The 19,551-nt window shown below is 44.2% G+C and overlaps 1 protein-coding gene across 2 annotated transcripts in view; it reads left to right on the top strand.

Moving 5' to 3' along the window:
* Positions 1–13,275: 13,275 nt before the first annotated feature.
* Positions 13,276–19,551, top strand: part of VBP1 (VHL binding protein 1) — a 39,124-nt gene continuing 32,848 nt past the window's right edge. Inside the window, exon 1 of one of the 2 annotated variants that reach the window (XM_062502913.1) lies at positions 13,276–13,647. In XM_062502913.1, the coding sequence (XP_062358897.1) occupies positions 13,515–13,647 (133 nt within the window). In that variant the 5' untranslated portion in view covers positions 13,276–13,514. The remainder of the gene's footprint in view (positions 13,648–19,551) is intronic. The other variant, XM_062502915.1, reaches the window with a different exon arrangement.

The following is a 19,551-nucleotide window of genomic DNA, read 5'->3' on the forward strand; positions in this document are numbered from 1 at the left end:
GGGGAGGTGCTCACTTCCCCTCCCCACCAACCTCCCAGTACAAAGGACCAAGGGCAGGGCAGACAGGGGAAACCCAGTAAGAAAAGCTGCAAGCTGCAGGGTCAGACAGTGCTGAGTAAAATGCAAACCCTACCCTGCTGTGCTCAATGCCTGCTTGCTGCTTCCTCTGGGAAATTACAGCTCAAGAGCCTCCAGTGCATTCAATCCCACTTTGGTAGGAGGATGGCAGCAGCTTTAGGGTGGGCACAAGATGTCCAAAGAGGTGTGTGGCTAAGCAGGTAGGAGCTCAGGGAAGCACAATTTCCACCTCCCAAAATGCCACCTTTTATTTTGGCTTGGAAATCATGCAAATACTTGTCCTTCAAAAGGTCTAGAGATAATCCTTATCTGCTGTTCACATCATGTGTGGTCATCACCCCAAACAGCAGAGGAGAGAAAAAAAGAAAAGTACTTTGGCGAAAGGAAGTGCTTGGTGCTGGCAAATACTTTCAGTAGTTGTGGAATATATTTTGTGCTGTGACTGCTTTTTTTTTTAATAACCAGCCATGGTGATGAGCTCCCCCACTTTCTGCTCAAGCAATAGCCACCAGTGGTGGCCATGATGGTTTTGGACTCTGGGAAGACAGATAACATCAACAGCTAGGGGCCATTAGTCTTGCTCAACAGCTGAGGCTGCTTGAGCATGTGCCAACCAAAATACAGCTGGTATGTAAATATGACCATAAGTCAGTCATCTTACTCCATAAATAGTAGGCAGCCCAATGCCTGTTGAGCTCTCCTGCATCACAGCAGGCTGCAGGACTAGAGCTGCCCTTAAGTAGGAACACCTATTTCTCAAGGCTGAGAGACTTCTTGTCACATCAGATAAAGTGAATTAGGAATAAGTGTGCTGAAACTTTGAAATCTTAGCTAAATGATACAAAGAATTGATTGGGCACTTAAGTCCTTCAGACATAAACCATTGACCAAGTCTGTGTCTATGTCTGGATTCAGCTGCACACAGACTCCCCTGATAAAGGAGTTTAGAATGCAAGCAGTCCTTCTTGAATCTTGTACCTCAACAGGACAGCCTCCCTGACACTTGTGGCTGACCTGTCCTCTCTGCAGTAAGTGATCAAGCATACTTTGCCATATTGCTGGTTCTGTCTGACAGGTGAAGTGTGTCACTCCATCCATGACTCAAACATCAGGAAGCATCACAAGGCAAAGCCAGAGGGGAGAGAGAGCCAGTGGATTTCTTTAGGCCAGTTTCTCTCTCCTGTCCTTGCAGCCAAGACCTGCAGGTGCAGACAAGCCCAAATCCAACCTCTGCTGCTACCAAAGCACAGAAGAGGAACAGCTTCCATCTTAACTCGTGAAACCTTACAGAGGGAAGTGGTCAATCTCAAGCTGTTGTTTGGAGTAATTTCCATGGAAGTGTCCAAATAGATGTTATGTCTCCATGCTGAAGACGGCATTTCTTAGAAAAATAAACAAAATGCTGTTACCACAGACCACATTTTGTTGATGGTAGTACTGAAGTGGATGAAGTTCAGCTGTATTCCTCTTGCTCCCTGCACACTCACATGTGCCCACAGCAGAAGGAAACAAGTCTGGCAGTAACTCATGGAGCCATGGGCAAAGCTGAGGGGAAATCCAGGACTCAGGCCCTCAAGCTAAAGCAATTCACCTCGATTATTTCTCATAAAAGGGCATTTTTCATCAGCTGCTTGGTAGTGAAATCAGTCGACATGCTATTTTGGCTGATGTTAAATTGACTGTAGAATCACTGCTGCAGTTACCTGCTCCACTGCCAAGGTCCATGATGTACAATCTGTTTCTACCAAGGCTGAGCAACCTGACTCTTGGATTTATCAAAGCCAGAACTTCTGGTATGTGTTGTTATTTGCGACACCAAGTTAGAAACACAGAACAGAGCTCAAGTACAACCATCAGGCAGGGCTTACCTGCTCCTCCTCCACCTCATGTCTCATTCTGTAAGACACCTTCCTTATGAGCTTCTTCTTCAATTCACAACCCATCTGAAAGACTCACAGCCCTGAGGGGCTGCCAGTGAAACAGCACATACTGGAACTGCAAAGCAAGCAGACCTCTATCTTTATAAAAGATTTTTATCTTTATAATGTGTATATATATATAGCCTGAGGACACATCTCTGTATATATTCTTGAGAAGCAGAAGACATCTGTCTCTTACACTGGGACACAGAGGCATGTGGGGGCCAGCCTAAAGCTGCTCTGTTCCTGTGGGAAGACCAGAGTTTCCATTTCTGTATCTGCCTGGCTGCCCAGCGCCTGCTTTGCTGTGCCTGTACACACCAAAACCTTGGAGGCTGTGCCCACTCCAGCAGCTCCCTGTGCTGACTGGGAAGGGACAGGAAAATGCCTGTTTTCCCTGTCACCTCCTCTCATGCAGAGCTGCCCGGGGGCAGTGTGACCACCACCAGCAGCTTGTGCTGTGACAGGGATGATGCAAAACACCAGCCACGGTGACTTCAGTTTTCAGCTGCTATTATTGCTATGGGAAATGTGCTCTCTCATGCTCTCAGTGTCTTACAAGTCTGAGCCCGTGTTGTGGCTCCTAGGGTCGGTTAAGACAAATAAGGTGCAGCCACCTGTAAAAACTTTGGTCCTGTTCCCCAATCAGGTCAGTGATGGATGACTACAGCCAGGTTCACTCATACCAGTTCCCATGTTGTCTGTGGGATTCATTACAATATTGGTTGTCAGTTTTGGTTTGCTAGAAGTGGCCACAACTGCAGAGCTTGGATGGGACTGGTGACACTAACTCTGCAGCTCCTCAACACCAGCAGTGCCAGTGCTGCTGTCACAGTGTTCTGGCACACGGCAAGACAGAGGTGTGAGCACTGCATGAGCTAGAAATGTCTCGGTGCATATCTCCCCTCCAGTGTCTTGGGCTCCTTGTCCCAGGGAGATAACCAGCAGTATCTGGCTGTGCCCAGGCACAGGGCTGCTCTGAGTGTCAGTGCACAAGCCACAGGGTGGGAACCTGCCAACACCCAGAAGCTTGAAGGTGGAAAGGCCTCAAGCTGCACCACAGCTGTCCACTCCATGACAGTTTTGCTTGTAAGAATTTTTGCAGTCCCTGTTTTTGCAGTCCCCTGCCATGTTCTACCTTCTGAAGCAGGCAGAAAACTGTCCATGTTAATGCAGTGGTTTTTACCCTCTGGTACTTCTGTGGTTGCTGGATGGTTCCCAGACACCCCATGGTGGGTGGTGCTCCTGGACCCAGATTCAGAGATATCCACTGACCCAGGAATACAGCACCCATCACAGCTAATCCTGGTCTGGTGTTGGCCCATTGCCCCCCACTCCAAACCTATGACCTCCAGGGGTGGATGGCACCCTGGTGAAGGATGGCCCAACTGATGCTGTTTGCAATTAACACTCTCTCTGGCTGCCTGGCAGCCTCTGCAGCCCTCACAGCCCCATGCCCTTCTCAGTTGTTGCCTTAAGAAGAAAATTACGCCATTTACTTCATGAGCTCAATTCACAGGTAGCCCTGCTGTGGCTATGCTGCCACTATCAGTCCTTGAGTGGGGCTTTGTGTTCCTCCCATGCAGGGACACTGTGGCTTCCCTGGGGATGAAAGAGGGGACACATAAACTACCATCACCTTCTCTGGGGCATCTTCTGCTGTGTGCAGAAAAATACTCTCTTTTCATGACACTGCAGAGCCCAGTGCCTATGACTGCGTTGCCCTGTAACACCAACCCCACCACTATGTGAGGAATGGAAGGCTCATCCATCACTAAGATGGTGTGTGTACTTGCATACTAAATCCCACACTTGCATTCATCAGAGAAAAAAGCTGTCAGAAGTGGGGATTCATGAAGGATTCACTCCCTTTCCATTTTTGCTGATTAATTTTATTCACAGAAGGGTGAATTTTTCTTGCAAAAAACAGGACTGCAGTTGTGCTGTGATGCTTAAGTGTGTAGGGATGACGAAATCCAGGGGAAGAGGGGATATTGTTGAATAGGCATGATGGTGCAGTTGGAAAACAGCAAATGGCTTTTCAGCAAACAAATGTCTCTGTCACTGCCTGCACACTCTTTCAGCCTGCACAACCTTAACACCAAAAAACAATAGCAGCCAAAGCAACTGGTTGAAATACAAAGGCCAATTCATAGCTGTGAAGGTAATAACAATGGGCAGCTAATAAACATTTTAATTTTAGCTGATCACAAAGAAAGGTGAAATAAACCCATGCTAGCTGAGAGCAAAGCATGTGCACGGGCTTGTGCTGTTAACACGTCTGTGTTCCACACTTGGGAAATGTGCATGAATATTCGCCACAGGGCTTTCAGCAGCAGCTAGAGCATTCTTGTGCCAGCTGCCTATGGAGCAGAGGACACTGTCCTGTGCTCAGCATTCTTGTGCACTGAAACATGTCCTGCCCTTGACATTTTTTTGCCTCCTAGGCAATGGGGTGGATAACAAAACTTCACCTCCCTAGCAATGCTACTTAGTGAAACCAATTATTTTACAGCTGATACATGGCACACGCATTCTTACCTCTGGGATGATGATGGCTTGTGTGAAAAGAAAGGAAGAGCACAGAAAGGAACACGGCACTGTCTTCTTGACTGACTTTCTAAAAATACCATGCTCAGCTCTCCCATCTGCATGCTCAGCACAGCAGCTTCTCCTGACTCTGCCAGTCTAATGGGATCTGATTTTCAATGTTTTCCCATAAGATCACACTCCATCCATCCCCTCCCCAGTAATTCTTAAGCCCACTGCCCACCTAATTTTCAAAGAAGTAAATGTTTTACCTACAAATTTTGTGAGAGCAGGTAGTCAGGCTGGAGGGAGAAAAAAAAAAGAGAATTAATTCAACCCTGGGAAAAAATTTTGAATGGGAGTCGGTGGCTATTAGACACCAGAAAATCCACTTTTCACTTAAGGTTCCTCTCTCACGTGGATTCACTGGTGTTTAATGAAGCATGAACTTCCATTTGAGTTTGTGGTTAAATCATTCGCAATGTGTGGCTTCTCTGATGTCTTTTAAGCAACAGAGTTGTGCTGCAGCCTTGGAGAACTCAGTCTGCCAGTCCCCAGTCATAAACCCAAAGAAAATTATCCATTAGTTTATTTATTAGTTCTGTGGCACATGGGGCTGTTTGTTAGATGTAGCATTTCCCATAAAGACAAGCAAAAGGACAAGTGGCAAAGGCAGGTTTTGCATGGTGAGAGCCACCCCATCTGATAGTAGATGCTGCAACATCAGCTCAGGCTCCTTCCTCCACTGTGACCAGCCTCTCATCTGTCTCTAGAGGCTCTCAGGTACCTCTGTGAACACCCCAGTTTTGCTTACATTCTTAGTGCTTGTGTTAAACGCTAAATTCAAGTATCTTTATTTGATTTATTTTAGTTTGGATAAAAAAATTAGTCCCACATTAAAAAAAAATCCATCTCTTGGACAATTTTGAGACCACTGTGTTTCAACAGCATTGACTTGGTGTTCATTCTATCAGCATGGTATTGCAAACAAGCATTTCAGTTTCAAAATACTTGTAACTCTACTGTTTGTATCTAATTCTGTTTCTCCCTTTCAGGATCAGCTTTTCAGAGGCTTGTGAGTACTTAGTAACACAGTGAGATGCCTTGATGGCATCTCACAAATGCCTAAGCTTATTTGTTCAAGCCTTTTTCTGGTTTGTTCAGGGGGGTTTGTTTACAGCTCTAGATAAAAGGTATGTGCTGGCTTGCCCTTATCTTCCTTTTCATTGATACACTTAAGGAACTGAAATGGAAGATTTTCCTTTATAAGCATCTGCAGCTTTGTCCCTATTTACTCCTGCTTAGCCAAATGTCTCATTTCTATTGTTATTTTTTGTTCCCATTTATTTATTTGGTATGAAACTAATGCCTGATGGATTGTAATTCCCAGGAGTGCTTTAAACTGATTTTAATACAAGACTGATTTCCATTGGCAGTGTTACATTTTCTTGGAGGCTGAGCTGCTATCTCCTTCCTCTGTTGCCATGGCAAAACCCCATCAGCTCCCCCTCCCCGCCCCCCCACTCTCCCCAAATCCTTTTTCCCCAAGCCAGGTATGCTCCTCTTCCTTGGCAGGGACGGAAACATTGTGAATATGCTTTGGTCCACAATTTGTATAATTTTATTAGGCCAGTGATTTTAGCTTTCTTGTTTCTGCGGGTTTTATTGGGTCAATAGTTAAAATGATGAGTGTAAGGGCAGGGAATGGCTCTCCTGGTCCTGACCAAGGGTTCTCCAAGTTGCAATCTCTGATGTTTCCACAGCAGCTCCAGCACTTGCATCACACCTTGTCTTATCAGCCCGAGTCACCTCCCACAGACAGGCCCCTGGAATGAATGCCAAGGTGATGGAGACAATGGATGAATACACTGGTCATCTGTGAACCCAAACCCTCTGAAATGTTTGGAGAAGGGCCAGCCATGCCATTTCCTCAGGTGACAATTACACTTCCTTAAGTGTGTGCTAATGCCAGCAGTGACTGTCTGTATCAGAGCTGCTCAGTGTACACACACACACACATATACGGTTCTGGAAAAAAAGCAAGGTTTGTCCTGGGACAGTCCCAGAGCCAAAACTAACCTTCCAAGCCTAAGCCTTGATCCTGAATTTGTATGAGATACCATACTCAGTTCCTGGTTTTGAAAACCCTTCTTGTAAATGTAAAAAGGAAGTAACAGACCAAACCAGGACAGGCTGGAGTAATTATATTACACCAATTGCATCATATTGTACTATTTATTTTGTTTTCCCTTAAAAAAAATGAAAAACAAACATTGAATTGTAATGTTAAACAGAGAAATCAGGCAAAGGAGACTTCCATGAAGCTTGGTCAATTGCTCAGTAGACAGAACCATAACAGCTTCTTCACCAAAAAGAAACTCTTTCACAGGGAAGTATTTCAGAAATAAATCAGAAATCTTCTCAAATATGTTGTTATTGACAGCCATACACCTGCAAAGAAGACGAGGAGCCTAAGGGCAGGAACAGCAGCCAGCTGCTGCAACGGGAGCCAAGGGAGTTCTGCCTTTCTGCCTCCCAGCAATTTTTGCAACTGTGGCATAACTCCAGATTAGTTTTTGCTTCCCTTTCTTTCTTTTCCTCTTTCTTTTCTCTATTCTCTATACAAAGCCAGCAATTTAAAAGTCCAAACGTCACCAGCAGTCAAGTTTGAGAGGCAGAAGTTGGAGATGGCTGGGAAGAGGGGAGAGAGCTCCCAGAGCCAAGTCCTGCCCCAGGTCACTGCTCCTCGGCAGGGGCTGAATGGGAGGGACAGAGGAAGTGTGACTTTCTTCCCTCATGTGACAGGAGAGGCGAAAACCAGCGTGTGGCTTTTAGCACTCCTACACCATTGAGCATAAATTTCATGTTTGCAGCACGCTTGGCAAAGGGGCTTGAACACCCAGGGACTGTGTACCTTTTTTTTTTGCATCTTATAGGCTCCAAAAACAGCCCTGAGACAAACCTAGTTGCTACTCAGGGTCTCTTGAAGTGAGGTCCTGGAGGAAGGAGCTCATGATCTGATCGTCTCGTATTTTGCAGTTATGTAAGGTTTGAATGAATCCACATATAGAAAGTCCCACTTCTGGAGCTCAATTACTTATCAACATTTTGTAACCCAGAGAGAGGGAAACAAAGATCATTAAAGCAGAGACTGGAAGAATATGGTACCCATAAGTCCAAGCTGGACAAGAGTGTGTGGAGTTTTTTCCTGTCATGTCTCTGTTCACATAAGAATTAGTTAACTAACATTGAAACTCCTGGTATTAGGCTATTTAGACTGTGCTGATGACTTGTTTCTTTCCCAGAAACCCCCCCCCCCATTCAGTTTCAACCACACCTGACAGCAGTAAAGATCCCCAAAACACTCTGCTTTGGCAAAACTCATGGAACACTGGGAGTCAAGAAGAAAGAATTCTTGGTTCTGCATGGAGAAAGGCTGGGGCAAGGATTCACTCATTGTTTGTCACCAGAGTGCTGGATAAGGAAATCAGCCTCAAACCCCTTCTCAGCCCTCAGGAATCCTAACTCTGCTGCTGCCATGGCTGGTTTCCTTCCTTTGCAGGCAGTGTGAAATCGAGGTGTTTCTCAGACACTTCAGTGGTCTGAACTGTGAGAGAAGCAGCCTTGTTTATAGCTCACTCTGCCATGCAGATGTCTTACTGGCCACCAGGAAAAATGCTAATTACAACATTTTAATTCTCCTGGGTTTAAACTGTGATTGAACAAACCTGAAAAAATTTAGTTTTATAATTTCAGATCACAATCACAGTATTAAAAAAAGTAATTTAGTTGTGATTTTTATCTCAATTCTATCAGCAAAACAACACCTTCCAGTAAGGTAGGTTCTGCTATAGTTTGGATTCATTGCTACTGAGCAGATGGTATTTATTGACAAACCTGCTGCTAAAGTGTTTGCATTCCCGGGGTTGTAGGTACAGTCAGCCCGCAGCACATTCACTACCCATTGCTAAAATACTCATTTCCCAGGAAAACCATCTGTGTCATTCAGTCATGGCAGAAGCCCATAACCATCCATTCTCTCCCCTGCCACTGTCCTCAATCATTATTTATATGCATCCAAGCCTGGACCACATTTCCTGTCTGAAACCTTCATTACCTTCATTATAGTAAGCATAGGGCAGCAAAATGAGTGAGATGCAAATTGTACACATAATTTCTACTTTTCATCTTTACTAAAATGAAGTAAAGCATCAGTACAGGAGAGTGGCCAAGAGCAAGGCTTTTTGCATTAACCTGGCCAGACATCAGGGCCTGAATTCAGGGCAGTTTCCTCCTCCAAGTTACAAGGGACAGGGCAAGAGGAAATAGCCTCAAGTTGTGCCAGGGGAGGTTTAGGTTTGATATTAGGAAAAATGTCTTCACCAAAAGGGTTGTCAAGCACTGGAACAGGTTGCCCAGGGCAGTGGTGGAGGCACTATTCCTGGAGATATTTAAAAGCTGTGTAGATGTGGTACTTGGAGACATGATTTAATGGTGGCTGCAGTAATACTGGGTTAATGGCTGGATTTAATGATCTTAAAGGTAGTTTCTCACTTAAATTATTCTGTGATTTATTTATTTATTTATTTATTTATTTATTTATTTATTTAAATTATTCTGTGATTCTGTGATTCCACCTGCAGCCATCCAGAGGGTGCACAGGATGGCCTGGACCCAGAGCAAGTCAAAGCATGACTGAAGAGGGACATTGGAACTCAGATTTGGGCCTGACCAGCACATTGAGTAAAGACAGAGTGATGGCTATGGGAAACATTCAACTCAGGCACTTTAATGTGGAATTTAGGCTTTCTAAAACAGAATTAAATAAGTGAGTCCCTGCTGGGGGAGGAGGTAGTACAGAATAGCTGCTGTGCTTCAGCTCACACCCTCCCTTATTACAAAAGAACTTCCCTGTTTAGATAGGCCCAAGGACATGTAGACATTTGTATTGTGTATTTAATCTTTCCATCTCTTTTTTTTTACTGTTCTGATGTTCCCTCAGGCTTTGAAGATTCAAGATCACTTTTTTTCCAGAAATGACAAGACTTAAAACAAAAATAAGGCAGCTGGAAAATGCCTGCTGCCAGTCAGACTAAAGAGGTTGTAACTTTTCCCAGCACAGGAAATGTTCAATAATTTAATATCAGTGACCATGTATTAATGCATTTACGCCCTTAGGTCTATAGAAATCCTTCATTCACAACATTACACACCCCGGTTCATAGGACCAGTAATATTTCAGTGCTATTGTGCTTTTCAATGGTATCAAAAGAGACATCTCTGCTGCTGACCCTGCTCGCCTTTGTTGTTCTCTTTACACTTTATTTGGTCTGGCTGTAATGGAGTTGATCTTCCCCATAGCAGTGCTCACAGGGCTGTGCTGTGTACTTGTATTCCATTTTCATTTTCTCCCCATCCCTCCAGCTGAGGAGGGGGACTGATACAGCAGCTTAGTGGGCATCTGGTGTCCAGCCAATGTAAAACACCACAGTCCATTTTGGTGCCCAATGTGGGCCCAAGACAAGGGCAGCTTTGTATGAAGCATGATGTAGCTACAGCAGATAACAAATTACAAGGTTCTCTGTTGGTCACAGAGTCTGTTGAGTCACTGAGTCCCTATTTTGCTGAGCTTAGCAAAAAGCTCCACCCAACTGCACAGGTATCCTGGAATAGATCATGGACTGGCCAGAAGGGAGAGAATTTGAAACATTGCCTGAGGAAGCACACTGTGCCCAAGAGGCACTACCATGTAATGAGTTATCAAAAGATGGAAAACATTATGCTTTATTTACTGATGGAACCTGTCATGTTGTAGGAAACCTTTGGAAGGGGAAAGCTGCTGTGTGGAGTCCCACATGATAATTCATTGAAGCCACTGAAGGACAAGGTAAGTCAAGTCAATTTGCAGAATTAAATCTACCCTATTGAGCCCTTGAGACTGCTGAATGAGAAAAGTGGCCATACTCTCTCTCTACACTGACTCTTGGAGAGTAGGTCATGCCTTGTGGGGGTGGCTACAGCAGTGGAAGAAGACAATGGGCAGCACAGGGTTAAACCCACCTGGCCTGCTGCGTTGTGCCAGGACATGGCTGCGTGGACAGAAAACATCACTCTGGACATATGTCATGTGCATGATCACATGCCCAAAAGCCACATCATTGAGGAACATGGAAACAATGAACAGGCAGACAAAACAGTCAAAATTAAAGCAGGTCAGGTGGACCTGGACTAGGAGCATAAGCACAAGCTATTTATAGCTCACTGGGCCCATGAAACACTTAGGGAGAGACTGAACATAGAGAAGGGTTCATGATCCAGGAGGGCACCTGACCATGGAGGTCATGACGCTGATCATTCGTGGATGTGAAATGTGCTGCAATCAAGCAAGTTAAATCCCCCTGCAAGAGAGGGTGGTGGTGGTGGGTTTTGATATGGGAGGTCTTGGCACTGGACTATTCTGGACACAGCCACAGAGATGCCAAGGTGAGCACTACGCGCTCACCACAGGAGGAGCAAGGAATGAACTGGGCTGGAAAAGAGTGAGTTACACAAGGAACTGAGTGACTGCAGTGATGATGACAAACCAAGCTGGTGTTGGTGCCCAAGAACTTAGCATGCTGCTTCTCCTGTCCTGACCACCCATCTTGAAAGACAGGCTCACACTATAGCATGTTCTCATGAATATTTGGAGGAGTAGAGGAAAAGCACAGTATGGGAGTGTCTGTTAAAGGACAGGGGATAGTAGCTAATGAGAATGTATAAACCTGTGTGCTGGGTATAAAGATGGCTTAAGTACGCATCACAAGTTGGTAAGAAGATATTTCAGTAGTCCTTGTTCCCTGTGGTTATCTCACAGTCAATAAAGAATATGCTGAAGCACTTAAGAAACACCCTCTATATTGTACAAATATTATGAAAAGACAAAAGTTTTATGTACTAGTGAAATCACAGTACTATGAATGCAAGTGTTTCCTGCTTTATTACTTATATATGTGTATGACAATAGCAGACAGTTAGTGTGTGGCAGTCTACCCACATATTTATGGAATATTTCACTTTAGGGATAATGTAAGCAATACAGTTTTAATCAGCACCCTAAAATACGACTTGACTGTCAGAAGCTGCTAGATTTTTGTTTATAACGCTTGTATTCAACTGCCTCCTTTTTACTCTCCTTTTTGTATTTTTACTTCAAAGTAAAAATAACTATTGCTATGTTCTGTCTTCTGTTTGTGTGAGTGTTCACACTTATATTACTACTATATGTACTATATTACTACTTATATGTACTACAAATGCAGAAGTTAAAAATATACTCCTCTGTGGATTGGCCTGGGATGAGTAATAGTGATGCTGCATTTTTTTTGTCACTGGGTCTGGCTGGGATGGATTTCCCTCATGGCAGCCCTCACAGGGCTGTGCTGGGTATGGGTATCTGGAAAGGTTTTGAGAACCCACCAGTGGTTTGGCTACATGTGAATAGAGCTCCACGGCATCCAGGCAGCAGCTCAGTCCCTTCCCCCAAGCAAGAGGCGATAGGACAAGAGCAATTAGCCTCCAGCTGTGCCAGGGGAGCTTTAGGTTGGATATTATGAAAAATTTCTTCACCAAAAGGGTTGTCAAGCCCGGGAACAGGCTCCACAGGACAGTGGTGGAGTTACCAACCCTGGAGGAATTTAAAAGACATATAAAATGTGGCACTATTGGTGACCAGGTGTTAGTGGTGGGCTTGGCAGTGCCGGGTTAAGGGTTGGACTTGATGAGCTCAGAGGTCTTTTCCAACATAAATGCTTCTAGGGTCCCTTGAAACAGGCTCAGCATGGGAGGTTGGGCTCTTTTTTTTTTTTTCTTTTTTTTAATTTATTTTAAGACATTGCTTCTGAAAGTAAAATCCGCAGGAGAAAACTCATAACCACAAAAACTGATGTAACCGCGTCTAGCGGATGTCCCTGCCCACGGCAGGTAGGTGGAAGCAGACCATGCTTGAGGTCCCTTTCAAGCCAAACATTGTGACCTGTGATCTCATCTCGATCATTGCCCTCGTCCCCTCCGGAGCACGGGCCCCGCTCCTCCGCCGGGGCTTCTCCCACCGCGAACTCGCCGTGACGGCTCGGCAGGGCTTATTTCCCATTCACACCCACCCGCGAAACAAAGAGCCGGCGGGCAATTCCCTGAAAGGAGGCTCGAGCCAGCTGGGGAGTGGCCTCTTCTCCCGGGCAGATAGCGACAGGGCAAGAGATTATAATCTCGAGCTGCAGCAGGGGAGGTCTAGATTGGATATAAGGAATTTCTTCATATAAAAGGTGATTAGGCATTGGAATGGGCTGCCCAGGGAGGTGGTGGAGTTACCGACCCTGGAGGTGTTTAAGAAAGGAGCCAGTGCCATGGTGTGGTTGACACGGTGGTGTTCGGTCACAGGTCGGGGTCAATGATCGCAGAGATCTTTTCCATGGAAGTTGATTCCGTGATTCTGCGGTGCTGGGGGCGGCGAGTCACAGAGCGCCTCGGCGCTGCGGGGGTGGGTCCAGACCGCCCGCGGACACCTGAGGCCCGGCGTGGGTGGCGGCCTCGGCTCCTGCCCCGCTCCCGATCCGGCCTGGCCCCGGCCCCGGGCCCCGCTCCCGATCCGGCCGGGCCCGGGCTCCGCTCGGCAGCAGCGGGGCGGGAGCGGGGCGGGCGCGCGGTCACCTGACGCCGCGGCCGCCGCCATTTTGTCTGTGAGCGTAATGTGAAAGGGAAAGCCGGGGCACACCCGCGGGTGGAGGCGGCAGCGCCGAGCGATCATCGCCGCCGCTCTGCAGAGCAGTGGGAACAGCCCCCGCGGCGGCGGCCAAGAGGAGCCGCTGAGGCGGAGCCCGGCGAGCGCTCCCGCCGGAGGGAGCCGCCGGCGCCCTTCCTCCGGGAGCCTGCGCTCGCTCCCGGCCGCGGGGGAGTCGCCGCCCCGGCTTGCGGGGGCCCCGCGGCGGAGCCGCCGCCAGGGCCGCGGCGATGATGTCGGGGCAGTCGATCACCGACCGCATCGCGGCGGCGCAGCACAGTGTGACCGGCTCGGCCGTCGCCAAGGCTGTGTGCAAGGCGACGACTCACGAGGTGATGGGCCCCAAGAAGAAGCACCTGGACTGTGAGTAGGAGCTGGCGGCGGAGCCGGGTGGGCCCGGAGTTGGAGCTCCGAGCTCGGGGCAGCCCGTCAGCCGGGCCCTCCGGCCGCGGGCGGGGGACGGGGGAGAGCCGGCTGCTTGCACCTGGAGGGGGGTGTCGTGTAAATCTGGGTGGTGGACCTGACTGGCGCGATCTCCAGAACTTACTTTCCACGTGGAAGATGTGAGGTTTGTAATACCCTGTCGTGCCCGGGGAGCAAAAATATTTCAACCTCATTAGCTGTTCCCGGTGAGAGCTGCTTAGCTCTTGTGCTCTGGATACAGTGGGGCTTGTTAATCCGGCACCTGGGGAAAAGGTGTGCTAACTGTTACACGCCAGAATTTAATTTTTGAAGTACTCTTTCGTCCTCCCTTTTATCCCGTGGACTACAGCCTTTAAATATTTGGAATATTTCTGGAAATATCATAGTTTTCTGTCTTACGGCTCGCGAAACAGGATAGAAGATTAAAAGCGAAGGGAAGGGCGAGGTTGATCAGTGCGTTTCTTCTGATTATGTTGCCGCTAATACGTTTAAACACAGTATGTTAAAACCTCTTTCTAACAAAAGATGCAGAGAGTTACCCCTGAAATCTGCAGAAGTATCAGTGGTGTTGCTCCGCTTCAGGCTTTAGTAACAGTAGCAATTGGAGTTCCTGTCTGACTGCTCAAAAGAGAACAAATCTCGTATATTCTCCAGCTCGTAAAAGCGAAACAAGCGCGTGTGTGTTGCCATTAAAGAGAGGAAAAAAGGCTTGAAGCCTTTTGCTGATTTCTTCAAAGAAAGGCTGGTAGTCTTGCAGAATTCGTCGAAGTTGATGGTACTAAAGGGGCTGCTGGTTCAAGCTCACGGCAGAAGTGTTCTGTTTGAGGATAGTTGGGATGTGTGACCCTGTGACACTGGTCTGCTCATACTGGCTTGTGTGAGAGCTTTCGGTGTGGATCAAACAGTTAAAACCAGCCAAATATATATTTAATTTGTTATTGATCTGAATGGGTGGCATCCAGCTATAGGAGTGAACATTGCAGCTATCGTGTTGAAACGAAAAGCCTTAAAACTGGGTAACTGATAATTTGTTTTTTGATGCCTTTTTAAAGTTACCTTATTTCTTCTGGTCTTGTGTTCTTCCTGTGGTACAAGTTAAGTGAGGTAACCTTTGAGTCCAGAAACAGCAACATAACAGGAAGCCAGAAAGTGGTGGTAGTTTGCTCAATTTGAAAGCTTCTGAATCCTAAAAGAGGTAGTATGTTGTTTGAAAATCTTGTTGGAATAATGTCATCTGCTAGAAGTCACCCTTACAAAATAAGAAAATGGAACAATTCTTAACTTGAGAATACCATAAACCGAGAGTGCCTTTTGACTAACAAGTTGCTTTTGATCCCAGGCTGTTCAGAGCTGTCAGTCTCCTGACCATCTCCTATGCCAGATGAGTTCTGTATTCTGGTGTAATTCATTTGCTCAGACTTTGGCCTAAGGCAGACAAAAATTTTGTTGTCACTTGGTATCTGAAAGAGAGGAATGCTTTGGTGGGGTAGGAAAAAAAAGATGTCAAATATGGAACATTGAATATGTCTGTAAGGGGTTAAAAAATCCCTATGAATATGATCCTGTCTTCACTGAGCATACCCAGGCACTGCTTTTCAAACATCCGCAGCCCTTTGAGTAGCATTTCTTATTTTTTCAGCTGTACATAAGACTTACTTGTATTAAATATGGGCAGGTAGATATGAAATAGTGTAATCTCTGGGGGGGGGGGGGTGAAGAAAAACACCTACAGTATGTTTTTTCCAAGATACATTGCAAATGCTTCCCAGTTTAAGTACATTATGAAGTTGGAAATATAACTTGGATTTAATGTAAAACTCTGATAGTTGTACTCTAGTCACTACATGTGTGTGTCATTCAAAATGCTACACCATCTGGTATTATTTGTAATTGCTGCTCAGGAAAAAGCTTTACCAGGAACAATTTTTTGAGTGTCTGCAGTTCTATCAGGGATTGTGGAGGAGTATCAGTTTGTGCCCACTGTTCAGATTAATTCTTAAAATTCCCTTATTGCCAAGTTTCCTCAGCAAGAAAAACTGTAGTATTACAATGCAGGTTTTTACAGAAAGGTGTTACATATACAGTGTCTTAACTAGTATTTAAGAGTCTTGCAGTTTGTCTGACTAACTGCAGAGTAGTATACTCATATTTTACTTTAAGAGTGAAAAAACACCTGCAAAAACCCACCCCAAAACCTAAGCAATGTCAATGGGCATACATGGGGAGTTACCAAGTAGGTCATGGTGTGCTAAATAAGTAAACAGATCTATTTCTGTAGTATTGTGTAGTATTTTCAGGTAATATAAAATGTTATATAGAGGCTGATCGTTCCTCTTAGGGGTGCACCAGAAGATCTTGTCTCTTCTTTCCTAGTGTGAGTTCTGTCACTTCCTCAGCCTTCACAGTCTGGTTTGCAGCAGTGGGGCTGTTACATTTTTGGAGGCAAACCTCCTCGAGTCTAATTACTGAAGATTTACAAGTAAAAAAAAAATAAAGCTGCAGCCAAGCTGGGAACTGGCAGAGTGGACTTGTGTGTAGATCAAAACTTGGAAAAAAAAACAAACCCCTAAATTAATCGAAGCTTGAACTTTTAAATTAATACAGTCATGAAAAAAAGATTCTGTTTAATTTGTATATAGTCCACATAAGAAGTGCAGGGGAGGGGAAGGTAGTTAATGTTGCTAATCAAAACTTAAAACTCCCATATGTATACAAGCTTTGGAAACCTTCTAAGAAGTGGTAATTCCAGCAGTATAATTCTGGTACTAGCCATTCTTTCTTTTGGCAACCAGTGCTTTTACTTTCAAATGAATGCTGATGCAGTGTGGTTCTTGCAGAGGTGTGTAAGTTGTGGTACAGGACAAAGGCATTTTCTTGAGCTGTTTACACAGACCAGTGGCTGTCATTAATTTGAAGTTCTTTCAGAATCTGTGAAAAATTTCAATACAATAATTGAGGAAACCTAACTTGAATGAAAAAAAATAGTTAATATTGTTGGGATCTATAAATGGGGATTGTATATAGCTTTTCTTAAAAAGTTTATGGGCTGTCTGTCCTGTATCCTTGTTTAGTGGGGCAGTGGGACAGAATAGCTGAATTGCTTTTACTTGTGGTAAAATAACTCAAAATTCTGATTTAGCTGTTCTTCTATATCTGAAATTTAAAAATTGCTCTCAAACATGCACTGAGCAAACATGGCCATAACAATGTTTGTAACGGTGGAGTGCTAGCTTTTAAATCTTCCAGCAAAAATGGTTGCATTTCTCAGTTACATTGAAAAAGTTGGCTGAAGTGGCTCTGATATTTTACATTTTTATAATGTGCCATCTATGATGCACCTTTTTAGAAGAAAATGTATTTTTTTATGACTGCTGGGACTGATGAAAATGGTCTGAATTTTTGCATGTCTTAGAGAAGTTTCAGTCCTGTGACAAAATGGAAGAAATACATTAATTTTAAACTATTATGGTTGCCTTTGTCTTATGTATTTACAGCTCTCAAGAGATTGATTCCTGACTCAAGAAAGTTACAAGTTTTCCTATCACTTAAAAGTTGAAAAGTATGTCAGTTTTTGTTGGTGCCTGGCTGAAAGTTTTCCAAAAACCTGATATATGTATATTTTATTTTGTTTTTAAGATCTGGATTTGTGTATGCTGTTCTCTGAAGAGCTGTATAACTTCATAGACGATGTGCCAGTATTTCAGATGAATTGTGGAAAGGAAATACTCAGCATTCTACTAGGCAATAAGATTTCCAGAGCTCTTCCAGGCTGCTTGAAAACCCCTATGGTAGTCTTCTGGCTTAAAGCTGTTAGATTTATTTATTTATTTATTTCAATTTTTCTTTCTTTTTTTTTTCCCCCTGTGTGATGTTAACATGTTTCTAAATTCCATTCTAGAAATAGCACTGCATTTTCACTTGCAGCTGAAATTATTCCTCTGGGTAATTGGAAGAATGCTTTGAGTTGTGTTTATATAAGTACTGTGATAAGAAAATTAGCATCATTCACCCTGTGCATTTCATTCCAATTTTTACTGCTAACATCTATGTTACTGTTGCCCAGCTGTCAGTCTCTCAGGTGCATGTGTTCCATTATACTTCCAATGTATGGAGATAAATAGCCTTTTCTTTCTGTGCCACAAGCTGTAATAGATCCCTACAGTTGTCTCTATATAGATATTCCTGTTGCAGACTTAGAAGAATAATATTTGAGAAATGGCACTCGCATTTCTTGTGTATCTCAATTGCAGAATTAAAATATGATGCCAGCTTCATTTTTATTGCTAGCTGTAAAATATTTTTTAATTTTTTAAATTACTCCAAGCAGCCTTACTGAAGCCTTGAAGTAGCCTTATTTTTAAGCTTGCTTTTGCAACATGCTCCTAAGAAAGTCCAGTTTTGCTTTATAAAATGCACTGACATTGTTTGCTTAGTTTAGTATTTTAGGGACATTTTGTTTGTTTAAGCATGTGTTCTTTGATATTTGTAACTGACTTAAGTGCTTGGGTTTTGGAATCAAAGATCATGCTGTGCTGAGTACCCTCTGTAAAAATTGTCTTCAGGGAAGCAAGTGGGTGTTGTCTTCAGCACATATCTCAAGTCCATGGGGCTGGCAGCTCTCTCAGGCCCTCAAACCTCAGCCACATCTTGCATTAGACTCCTAGTGGCCCTGCCTATGTGAAGTATTTCATTTTGGTTGCCTTTTGAAATGGACAGACACTTATCTTACACAAAAGTGCCCACACTTGAAAATTAAACAATAACAAAAGAGCTTCTTAAATACAGCAGAGCTCTGTCAACTCCACTCTGTTACTGACACTTGACAGAAGACATGTGCATGACTCCTCATGGAAGTAAACCTTTATTCTGGCATAAGCCAAAACTTGTTTTATGGATGTGGGGCTTAAGGAGAGCTCAGTTAGAGCACTGCATGCAGGTGCTAACAGCAGGATTCCTGTCACATTGTGCCCCCAGCAGCACTGTAAGAACACTCAATTGCAGACATTAAAATGTGCAAAGGGTTTCCCAGTGTTAGCATCTCTTGAGGTCTGCTGGAACATCTGCTGGGAGACCTTGGTTTGAGGGAAGGTGACAGGACAGAAATCTCTCTGCAGAGCGCTGGCAAAATACAAATGAAAATAGTTGTGCTAGCTTGACTGAAGAGCAGCAAGATTTTGGTTTTTAACCTGGATCTTCCTTCTGAGTTTCATCTGTTATTTAATAAGCATATTTAATATTGAAAAATCTTCAGTAAAAAGTGTGACTTGCTTACTGGTTATGTGAAGCAAAAGGACTTTGTGCTGAATTAATATTTTTGATAGGCTGTGTGGTCTTTGACCTCAGCAGACAATGGAATTTCTTTAACTGTTACCTAGTTTTATAGGTATTGCTCTTGAAAGAGTTTGAGATTTTTCGTTGGTTGGGATTTTGTTGGTTTTTATTAACTGAGAGTAGGACTTGTAATAGTCCTGTAGCATTTCTGTGCAGGGTACAATACATCAGCTGCTGCTCTTAGATACTGCTCAGTATTTCCCATGTATTTCTATAATACTTGATTATAAACTGATTTGATTTAGGAAGACTTAGTTGCCCTAGTGTGTTTTGAGAGAACTGCTTAGAAATATCACAACAAAATCCTCATTCAATTGATGAGGCTGTTGAATTTTAATGTAATATTTTTCTATGTATAAATTCTGGGATTGGGACTTGCTTCATTATATGGGGCAAAAATTGCCTATAGACTGTTTGGACTTCTAGGTTAAAGTATTTCTTAATTTGACAGAGCATCTGATGATGATATAACCATGAGTAGGAGGCAGTAGCTAACAGATTATTTGAGTTTTG

The sequence above is a fragment of the Cinclus cinclus genome, chromosome 15 (assembly GCF_963662255.1).
Source record: "Cinclus cinclus chromosome 15, bCinCin1.1, whole genome shotgun sequence".
NCBI classification, from domain to species: domain Eukaryota; kingdom Metazoa; phylum Chordata; class Aves; order Passeriformes; family Cinclidae; genus Cinclus; species Cinclus cinclus.